The 11,811-nt window shown below is 36.7% G+C and overlaps 1 protein-coding gene across 1 annotated transcript; it reads left to right on the plus strand.

Annotated features, from left to right (window-relative positions):
• The first annotated feature begins 639 nt into the window (after window positions 1-639).
• LOC149564055 (origin of replication complex subunit 6-like) lies at window positions 640-9,409 on the plus strand. The gene is made up of 7 exons (XM_089828293.1): window positions 640-753; window positions 865-911; window positions 1,282-1,386; window positions 2,334-2,414; window positions 2,826-2,937; window positions 8,914-9,109; window positions 9,261-9,409. The coding sequence occupies exons 1-7, from the start codon at window positions 640-642 to the stop codon at window positions 9,407-9,409; spliced, it is 804 nt and encodes a 267-aa protein (XP_089684419.1).
• The last annotated feature ends 2,402 nt before the right edge of the window (window positions 9,410-11,811 follow it).

Consider the following 11,811-nt stretch of genomic DNA (forward strand, 5'->3'; position numbering starts at 1 on the left):
TGCCAACTGCTGAACCCCCAGTCCCAATGCCCAGTTCGAAGTTGCTAGCATGTAGGCATGGTCCAATAATTATCCATGAATATACTGATTCACAACAACTATATCTCCATATATCATATTTTCTTTGTACATTTGTGCATTGATAGCAACAAATTATTATTCCTATGCTGTAACAACCTCTTGAATGGCTTCCATAGACATGGCCATAAGATTACAACACTGTAATGGTCACCTAAATCTTTTGCACAAGTTGTAGTGTGCTAGTTTATTTGAGTCTGAAGTTGAAATCTTTAGGAAATTTGATATAATAACTGTGGGTTATTCATGCCTGTATCTTGATGACAAATGATTTAGCATTTCATCCTCTTTCTCTATCATTACATGTTCTATCATGCATGTTAATAATCTTCAAAACCTATTTAACTTGTGTGCTGGTATTGTGTTTGGGACATCAGATTTGCCCTTTGTTTTTGTCACCTCTTACTGAATAGTGGCTTTTGATTTGCGCGGGTTGCGAGTGGAACTGTAGTTGGTCCATTTGGAGGATGGGCTCGTGAACTGCAGAGGGTGAGAAGTCCTTCGGTTGGAGTGGCCGAAGGAGGGTAACATTTGTTTCCTAGCCATACACTATAGAGAAACATGGATATGGATGGGCTGGGTAGAAAACTAGGCCTTGCAGAAGACAACAAGGTTATCAGGAAAGCCGAGAAGCTGAGACATAATGTGCATTTTAATTCTTCCACTTTTGTTGTGGTATGTTTATCTAAGCAATGCGTCAAATTTAGTGCAATTTTTATCATTTGGAATGCAATTTAATTGGAATATTCATCATTGAGCCCTTTTTTAACCCCTTTTCATCTGCAGGGCGAGGTTTGCAAATCAGTTCTCTTCTTTGAACTTGCTGCTACAAAGTAATTTTTCTTGAACCTTATTCAGATGGGTTCATTTGATTTTACATTGAAAAGGATCGGGTCATTTCTCAAATTTATAGCATAATCCTTACAACAAAGATCATGCCACATGCCGACAGTAAGATAATATAACACTGGGTCGAATCTTATTAATGTCATCTATCCTTGCCATTACACTGCATTCCTCAGGACTGGATCTATGTTGTCGAGGAAGAAATAATTTAACAAGAGGAGAAATTGTTCCTTGAACATTAGATGATTCCCATTGCTTACCCTTCATGGATTTCCAGTTCTCATTCTTTATGATTTTATTAGAAAAATTGCAACAATGACATTTAATTTGCAATGATTGAATGCATTGTTTGTATAGATTACAAGTTCCCTTTGACAGACAGAAGGCCATTAGGCTAAGTGGCATGTCTGAGAAGGCATATACCAGATCCTTGAATGTAATGCAAAATGCACTTGGAGCCAGGTAGGTTAATTATCTAAATCGACCTCAATATCATAAGAGATAAGAAATCATGCTCTTCAAGATTTTTGGTAAATAGATACTTTTTAATCTTTGACTCTTAGAAAAAGAATTTCAACCTAAAACTCGTGATCATAAATCAAATAACTAAAAGAATTATGTAAATTTAATATAAAACCTTCCAACAACAAAAATAAATAAATAAATTAGTGATTAATTATTATAAAATATTATAATCAAATATATGTTTTAAACCATACTAAAATTCTAAGAAACCTAAAATAGACATTTAGATTGCCCAACGGAGGTACTTGTAAAATAAGAGTTATTGCTCAAGAAAGATTTCATTTCAACAATCTCGTACATAAAATATGAGGAGTCAATTGAAAACTATATACAATAAAGAAAGCATTGGCTTGATCAAAGCATCATCAGAGCCATTTCTTACTCTTACCAGTAACACTTTTTATAATTACAACATATAAAACATACTAGCTTTCCCAAATCTATTTGGGCAGTTGAAAGATTTATGAAATGCTAATTAATGTCATTTTTTGAAAATGGAGTAGAATAGCACAAGAGCGAATGTGACAGAAGTGACAAAAATAGTTGTGGGCACTTTGACAATGAGAATGCTGGCCCATTTCACCATTATAGCCACTACAGGCACTGTTACACTCATTACTATTGTTTTTGATAAGGTTTCTTTCATCTTCAACAAGTTTGATCCTTGAATGATCACTTGTAGAAACAGAGTCAAATTGTTAAAGATCAAAAAAGTATTTATTGTAATCAAATGTCACGTCTACACTTTCAAGTCATATGAAAATCATTTGATTCATTCAAACATCTTAGATTGATTGAGTCTGCTCAAAGAGTCTTGTCTTTAGATTCGATTTAGATAATTAACCTACTTGACTCCAGTTTGGATGTCTTAAATTGAATGCAAGGCCAAAGCTACACATCCGAGAACTTGGAATCCAATTTGGATGTGTTAGATTGATTGGGTCTACCCAAAGAGTCTTGTCTTTGTAAGTTCCATTTTCCTTGACTCAGTTTTCAGCTCTCAAATGGTCTATTTACTTAAACTTTGGACCTTTTGCAACTTACTGGTCAAATATTTATATAGTGCTCTATGGAACTTGAGAAACTAGGTTTCCTTAGTTTAGATTTCAGGACCCAAATGGTTTGTTTTCTTGGATTTCCAATCTTTTGAAATTTATGGCTCAAAGGCTTATAGTATGCTCTGTGCTTGGGGAAATTATTAGGGTGGGTATAATGATTTCATCAGAGTAAGGCCTAAGGGCATACCAAATGAAATCCTATGCTTTTATACTTTGACCTTGAGCTCTCTGATAAGTGTGGGGTTACCATATGATCTCCGAGTCTTGTCAGCCCAAAATCATGATCAAATATGCAATTCTAATATTAACCTTATACAGATACAAAGAAAGATTTATAGCTTCTCTACTAGAATCCCAAAGATCAAGTGTTGATTTTGGTCATCCAGTGTTCACTGCAGTAGCTTTTTACCTATGTGCAAGAAGAAATAAGGTTTGTTTGTACTTGCATACTTCAAGCTTGTTATTATCACCAATAATAATCACTTATCAATTTCCATGGAATCTTGTATTGACAAGCATTCTTCATTGTAATTTTTTACATTAGCCTTTTTCAAATCAATCCTTTTGCACATACACTATAATAGATCACCAACTATGTTCTACCTTTTTTAGCATTTGAGCCTTCTCTTCACAGGTTTCAGTATTTGGTCACTTCTAAATATCCTTTTTCATGGTTTCAAAGAAATTCTTCATCCCTTAAAAAATAGTTCTGCTGTGTGAACTCTTTACAAGAGTGGGTATACAGCATTTTCAAAGGGACATACTTAGTGAAGCAATTAACTGAATTGTTAAAGCAAATTATGCATACAACCATTGCCATAGTCTTCATTTGTATCTGAGGAAATAGTGCAACAACTTTCCTAGCATTCAATGAATCAGTTTTCGTTGCTCTTAAGCTTGAGAATAACATCCACAACTGCACTGTGGTCATGCTCATGGCTTCTTCCATAAATTATACCAATCATGACTCAGAATTTCATTTCTCCTTATAAGATGCATCTTTGTGGTATTCACAAGCTACAGTGTGAGCTTATGCTTGATAGCAATCCAAAGCTTAAATTGGCCTCCTTTGTGACAAAATGGATGGAACCTAAGTGTAATAAGCTGATAATGGAAGCCATCAATAAGAACTATGCTGATATGGATGAGCACCCTGTCGCCACTAAGCTTCAGGTCATTGTTTGGTGTTTTCAATATAAGAAGGATTTATTTTGCTTGATTATCAATTTACATCTGCCAATTAATTTCCGATGACAATGGTTTCATTAGTTGTTTGTAAAAACTCATTTGAAATGTGAGATTGATAGATCTTTTTAAACATTGTCCTATTTTTAGAAAAGAAATGCTCTGCTTTATTGTATGTATCTTATGTAGAAATGTGAGATAAAATCATTAGATTGAGTGCATGAAGATATAGTTTTTGTGGAGATGTAATGGTGTTTAAATTATTTTTGTGCATTGGGAATTTCATAACCGGTGTGTGAATATTAGTTTAATTCTCAACAATACTAATCATTTTTTCAAAGTCAAAATGCATAAAATTCTTAAGGGGACATATGTCCAAGTTTTCTAATGTTGAAAGTAAGAACTTTGCTATTATGATTACAATCACGAGCATGATTCCAGGTTGTAGGACATGACTGTAGGTGTAATGGTGGCATCACAGGTTGCCTCCAAATCAGGTGTAATTATGGGAGCTTGAGTTATCAAATTTAGGTAGGAGAATGAGTATCCCAAGTCATTCGTAAGGGGAGGGGCAGCGCCAACTAGATGCCCCACCACTAATGGCTTCAAGAGGGTTCTTTGCCCATCTAGTTAAGCTCCATACCTTTACCGGCTAGAACAAGCCATAGATGGAAGCCTAGAATAATAACACCAATCAAGAAGAAACCTACATGTTCTAAGGTAGTGCAAAAAATAATCTCCTACTCAAGACCGCACTTGCTTCATTATATAAATAATGTGTGGCGAGAAGAGGAACATGTGAAAGATAAGCAGAGTCTCCAAAATGAAATAAGCCCTTCACATATGATGATAAAACATTCTAAAATCTCAACATTTTTCATACACATTGTCCAAAGACAATTGGTAGACAATTAGATCAGGTTAGTTCCATAAGCATTATAGGAAAGGACTCAAAAGAAACGATGCGAAAGTCCTCCCAATCAATGGAGGAGAGTGCAAATGGGTGCACTACACATCTAATAATCATAACTGGAACAATCACAGAGAGTGCTACATGCCCACTACAAACATGCTTTTAGCTTTTAGAGTCATTGTAGTTGCAAGGTTGTGTCTATGTGATTGTGGGTTCAGCTTCATCTTTCATAACTTATCTTTAGGACTCATAAGAATGTGTGTTTCCAACCATTTTTGTTGCCAATGATGAAAAAAGAGAATTGATATATGAATTACATAGTTGAGTCACGATTGGTAGAGATGTAGCAAATGATAACAAAAGATAATAGAGTCCATATTAAAACTCTATTAAGACTTCTGGAATTAGATTTTTTAACAAACATTCTGTAGTACCAATGTCATGCTCACATTTCCTTGTGAAGGATGAGTTTGTGATGTGGTGAGCTTGACAAGAAACTTTGGTTGAAATGATAGTCTTCTAGCAAAAAATTGGTGGGAACAGTATGAGAACGGTTGCATTTGTCAATTTTTGACTCTATCAGCAACATGCAGTGAAGGATAAAGTGTATGCATGGGTTATCAAAAGACCCTTGTGCTTACAAAATTGAATATTTATATTCACTGGAAATGGTTTCTTCGACTGTTTTGAACTCTTTAAGGATCCAAGCACAGGCTCAGGTCACAGCTCCCCAGAAATTTAATGCATTGAGCCCGAGTAGCATTTTTTTGAAATGTTATTCTTGCTTTTAAGAAAAAAGCTGAGATTGAACTGAATCTACCTAGTCTTGCAGATCCTTATCTGTTAACAAACTATACAGGGAAAGGAAATTCCATGGCTACATGAGTTACTAAGAGACCGTGGGGCCTATAAACTTTGAATATTGATCTTCATCAAAAAGTCTCTGACCTGTAGCAATGGTTGAAAGAGATTAGAGGTCGTAGTCTAAGAAATTAGAATCTATAGTACCCATAAGAACATATGCATTTATCAGCGATTCCATGATTCATAGTCATGTTGCGACTGCATACCACCAGTAAAGATATTTGGGCAATAAAATATATCCCTTAAATTTAATGAAATGTTTTTTTTTGAATGATTTTGTAAACATAATGCTACCATTTTGGAAAAACTCACAACCATATTGTAGCTGTATAAGTACTTCTTCTAATACCCTGACTGTGCATTTAACCAGAGAAAAAATCAAATCTTGGTTCAGAATTATTCCTGAGCCGACTCTAGCAAACATGATGCCCCATGAAAGAGGCCTTGAAAAGAAGTCTCCACGATTTTTTCTTTTCTCGAGACTTCAAAGCAAAATAGTAGAACAGATGTCCAATAACGCCTCTTGTAAATAATGTGGAAGAGTAACCTATGAATTAATCAATACAGAACTACAGTACATATAACAGACATTAATCAGATACTAATATGTTTTCTCTCTAGATTTCTATCACATAAGGTACAATTACCTATAGGTCCTTGCCTTGAGCTATCTACAGTCACCCTCTCATGGAGGAGCGATGGATTGTTACATATGAGCTTTTCGAAATTACTCTTTTCTAAAATTATTTTCAATAAATAATAAATTGATTAGTAGGAGATATTTTCCAAGTAATTCAACTTGGGATATTGTTATCAGGATTCACTTAGGAAGGCCCAATGCTTCTGCGAGCATCACTTAGATGCAATGATTGTTAAGTGCTCCATTTATTCTTGTGTAAGATGGATTCTTGTGAACCCCAACTCCTGCAACATGGTCAATGAGTTTAACTCAAAAACTATACAGTTAATAGCAATATCATAATTGTTTAAATATTTATCAGTTTACATAAATCATTATGCATCTATATCCATCTGATATTCCTAATCTATTTTCATAGATGAGGCTTCAGGGACTTGAAACAGGTCGTAAGGGGCATCTCTCTATAGCCACAGAGTTAAGTTAATTTTATTTTACTTTCTACTTCTTACTACGAGAGTTACTTCTGGGTCTGCAAATTGAAGTTTGACGCGATTCTGCACTTGGAGTCTTACTAGGAGCAGTCATCACTTGTTCTTTTTTTGTTTCTTTTTTATCTAAGCCACCAAGGATGAGTGGGATAACAGAAAATGTAAAGATTTTTACTTGTCATGACTAATCTTGACTATCTTTTTGTGGAGATTGGGTTTTATTGCCACCATTGGAGATGTGTGTGATTTTTCTTGGAGTCTTACTACCATGGCTGCACATCTGATGGGTATCTTTTTCCTCCCTTTTCAACCTTTCATTCCAATTGTGACTATCACTTGCTTCCTACTATAAGGTGAAATATTGTTACAATTTCTAAGCATTTTTCGGGATATTGAGGCCGGTATCACTGATTAATTCCTATTTTCTGCATTTCTTAGTTAAATCTGGATGTACACTGTTGTTTTTGGCATTTATAGATGGCTCCCATGGCACATTTATTCATTTTCTGCCTCCTCCATTCACATTTTTTGGAAATGTTGAGAAAGCTGGAACACATAGTGTTTTGCATGTTTCTCATCCGCCTGATTTTCATTATGCTGTAGCTACTTATTACTGGTTCATACTCCTTCATTCGCATTTTTTGGATGTGGCTTTTAAAATGGAATCTTCTTTCTTCCTTCTTGTTATCTTGGAGCTCTATTTGTATGTTAAGCTACTGGAACTTAGTATGAAAGCTTAAGTATATTTCAATTTTTTCCTGATTTCTTCATGTTGTAGCTTAGAATGCCCAGAATCATAGCTAAGGGGTTATTTCTTGTCTTAAACTGCCCCCTATAACAAAATGTAAAATATTTCCATTATCTATATGCATACAAGTAATGGCTTCTGGATATCTTTTGTTGTTACTCTCAGCTGTAGATAATCTTGACATGAAAACATCTATAGAAAGATTCCAGTTTGTTACATCTTTTTCTGTTTTCTGTAATGAATCTACATCTTTTCTGATTTCAGCATTTCTTTTCAAAATGTAGAACATTCTACAACTCTAAATTGGATAGGTGTGCCTAGTCTTTTATACTCTATCATAATGCATCCTTTTTTCTTGTATACTTATGCTCAGTTTGTAAGTGTCATTATTGATTAGAAACATTTGCTTCATTTATATTAAGTTGCATTTCCACTGACCTTGAATGCATATATCATTTGTCTGTTGTTACTTCTCTCTCTACTCAAAAACTAAACTAGTAATTTTCATACAAGAATTGAAGCTTTTGCCCCTCCTATTACTTTTATCATACTATACTATATCTGTTACATCAGCTAATTGTAGACAAATTTCTATACTGATCGGATGGTACGAATTGCAAATAACTACAAGAAAAGGGGGTACAATTAGCACACAAGCACCTTTAGTCATGTAGTATTAGGAGGAAAGGATGTATAATCCATTACATTTACAATTTCACCCTCTTTCTTGGGTCATATACTATATTCATGAGTCAATAGGTTTGACTCAAAAAATGTACAGTTGAATCGTGATAGCAATATCACAATTTGACTTGTTGTGGAAAATATCTTAGGCTTATCTATTGATGAGCTCAAGGGGCTTTCTAATGAATGGTTCATAAGGCACAACACTTGTTGTAGGTTTTGCAAATGGGATTCCAAGTAGAGTGGTTTAAACCATGGAGGAAACTCCATAGTTAAGCCTTCTTGAGCTAGAGTAGTACTGGAATTGTTGAGCCTTTGAGCAAGTCATGGTGCTTCATCTTTGTGAGCACTCCCTCAATGTAATTCCTTCAAAAAAAGAGTAGCACAAGAAATTCATTAAGTTTTGACATAATCTGTACAATATTTATTAATTATTGTGCATTATAGTCTTTCACAATTATTATCTCAAACGTGGATGATCTAATGAGGGTATTGAAACCTATGGATGAGAAATGACTGAGTGCTTCGTGGGAGCACACATAGGGAGACTACAACTTGAGTATTTTCCATTGTCTAAGAACGCATGTTGTTGATTAGTTATGCTATGGCAAATGATGGGGAAAGAAATTCAAACTAGTTTCCTAACGAGGTTGAGTGATTTATTGAAGTTGCTTTGACATTGATGTTCTGTGGAATAGTGCCAAGTCACTTGGATGTTTGAATTGATCTCTCTATTGAAGCATAATTTCTTAAGGACTTGTTTTGAAGGGTGTAGATGACTCATACTTTTTAGTTCATTATGACATATGTCAATGGAGGAAGTGCTAATTTTTTTTCAACTCTTTTCAGATGTTTTAGCTTTTCTCCCTAAATGTAGCATGAAGTTAGATAAATTACATGTGGTTGCAGTACTAGATATTGATGTTGTTGGCACATTTACAATGAGTCAAGCAGCATTGAAGTATTTGAGGGAAGGTGGAATTGGAAAGCCTCCTTCAGAGGCTGGTGTTATTTTAAACTTAAGTGCTACAATACAGTACCTCAGCTTTCTGGTATCAAATTCATGTCTCTGCTGCAAAGGTTCATTTTTAATCATTATATTCTTCTTGGATTAAGATTTGAATTAACTATTTAATAAATTTAAATGTTTCAGCATAAACATGAGAGTCATTTTACTTACATAATAATTTAAACAAGTTATCTAGCAAAGTTTTGTTTTGTTTACATGCAGCTATTGATAGTCTTACAAGATCTATGGCTTTAGAGTGGGGGACAGATTATGGAATACGTGTAAATGGCATTGCATCTGGTCCAATTGAACGTATTCCTAGTCATGTTGTAAATGACTCGGGGAGCCAGCCTGGCGAACTAACATGGTGAGTGGGCTTAAAGTGGCAACTTGGTGGGGCAAGTTGGCGAGCCGACTTAGCGAGGCCACTTAGAGATGCAACATAGCGAGTTGACTTGGTGAGCAAGCTCGACGAGCGGACCTAAAGACTGACCTTGATGAGGCACTTTGGTGGGGTGACTTGATGACCGAACACAAAGAGTCAACTTGGCGAGCATACTTGAACAGTCGACTTGGTGGGGCAAGTTGGCAAGCTGACTTAGCGAGTCCACTTGGTGAGGCGAGAGGTGAGTCAACTTGGTGCAGTGACTTGGCGAGCTGACTTGGTGAGCAGACTTAAAGACTAACCTTGATGAGGTGCTTTGGTGGGGTGACTTGATGAGAAAACTTAAAGAGTCAACTTTGTGAGCATACTCGAACAATCGACTTGGTGACATGACTTGGTGGGCTAGCTTGGCGAGCCGACCTAGCATGCATACTTGAGCAGTAGACTTGGTGAGCTAACTGAAAGAGTCAACTCATTGAGGTGACTGGGTGGGAGTGACTTGGCGAGATGACTTGGAGAGTTGACCTAGGGGATGGGCTTGGCGAGAAAACTTAAAGAGTCGACTTGGTGAGTGCACTTGAATTGTCGGCTTGGCAAGCAGACTTGGGGACTTGGTGGGACATGTGGGCAAGCCAACTTGGTGAGGCGACTTGGTGACATGAATTGGTGGGATGACTTGGTGAGCCAACCTTAAAGAGTCAACTTTGTGAGTGTACTCGAACAATCAACTTGGTGACATGACTTGGTGGGCTTGGCGAGCCAACCTGGCATGCGTACTTGAATAGTAGACTTGGTGAGTTGACTTAAAGAGTCAACTCGTTGAGGTGACTCGGTGGGGGTGACTTGGTGGGCTGACCTAGAGAGTTGACCTAGGGGCAGACTTGGTGAATGAACTTAAAGAGTTGACTTGATGAGCGTACTTGAATTGTCAGCTTGGTGAGCTGACTATGGGAGTTGGCCTGGCAAGCTGATATGGCGAGTCGACTTAAAGTGGCGACTTGGTGGTGCAATTTGGTGAGCTAACTTATCGAGGCCACTTGGTGAGGCAACTTTGCGAAGTGACTTGGTGAGCCAACCTACTAAGTGTACTTAAAGACTGACCTTGATGAGGCACTTTGGTTGGGTGACTTAATGAGAAAACTTAAAGTGTCAACTTGGCGTGCCGACCAAGTGAGTTTACATGGTGAGCGAGCTTAGAGAAGCAACTCTATTGGGAAACTTTGTAAGCACACTAAGTGAGCCCACTTGCTGGGGCAAGGTGGTAAAACCACTGGGTGAGTCAACTTTGTGAGCTAACTTAATGAGTCAACTTGTTGAGGTGACTGGGTGGGGGTGACTTGGTGAGCTGACCTGGAGAGTTGGCCTAAGGGGAAGACTTGGTGAGCAAACTTAGAGAGTCAACTTGGTGAGCATACTTCAATTGTCAGCTTGGCAAGCTGACTTGGGGAGTCGGCTTGGCGATCTAACATGGTGAGTGGGCTTAAAGTGGCAACATGGTGGGGCAAGTTGGCAAGCCGACTTAGTGAGGCCACTTAGAGATGTGACATGGTGAGCTGACTTGGTGAGCAAGCTCAATGAGCAGACCTAAAGACTGACCTTGATGAGGCACTTTGGTGGGGTGACTTGATGACTGAACTCAAAGAGTCAACTTGGCGAGCATACTTGCACTAGTGCATTTGGGTTCATTTTTTGATCTTCATTGATCAAATTTTTGACCCAATTTTCGACCAAATTTGACCAACCCATTGGTCAAAAAATTTTTGGTCAAAATTTTGACCAACTCACTAATACATGATTTGTCTCAATCATATAATTAATTATATATTTTTCATATTAGTTACTGTCAGTGTTTTTCAGGCATTCTATAAAACAGTTCACATGCCTTTCGTATGATATGACATTTTGCATGCATCCTGCACTCTCTCTCATCTGGCTAATGATGGATTGCATAGAGTGATCTGAAACCATGATGCTAAAAAAAACACAATTAAATCCAAAATGAAATTGCACTACAAATGGATTGTGGAAATCTGATATTGGTAAAATTGCATGCATGTCTACTAGGACAATCACAACTTAAACATATATTTGTCTGGGTAGACATGCATGCAAAATTAACAATATTAGATTTCCACAATCCATTTGTAATGCAAGTTCGTTTTGGATTTGATTGTGTGTGTTTTTTAGCATCATGGTTTTAGATCACTCTCCGTAATCCATCATCAGCCGGATGAGAGAGTGCAGGATGCATGCAAAATGTCATATCATACGCAAGGCATGTGACTATTTTATAGAATGCTTGAAAAAAATTTACACCTACCTGTTGGTAGAAATTTCTACCTTCATTGGTCAAAATTTTTGACCTTCATTGGTCAAAATTTCTACCTT

This window comes from Cupressus sempervirens, chromosome 4 (assembly GCF_028749045.1).
Source record: "Cupressus sempervirens isolate cs-2001-9-10 chromosome 4, ASM2874904v1, whole genome shotgun sequence".
NCBI lineage: Eukaryota > Viridiplantae > Streptophyta > Pinopsida > Cupressales > Cupressaceae > Cupressus > Cupressus sempervirens.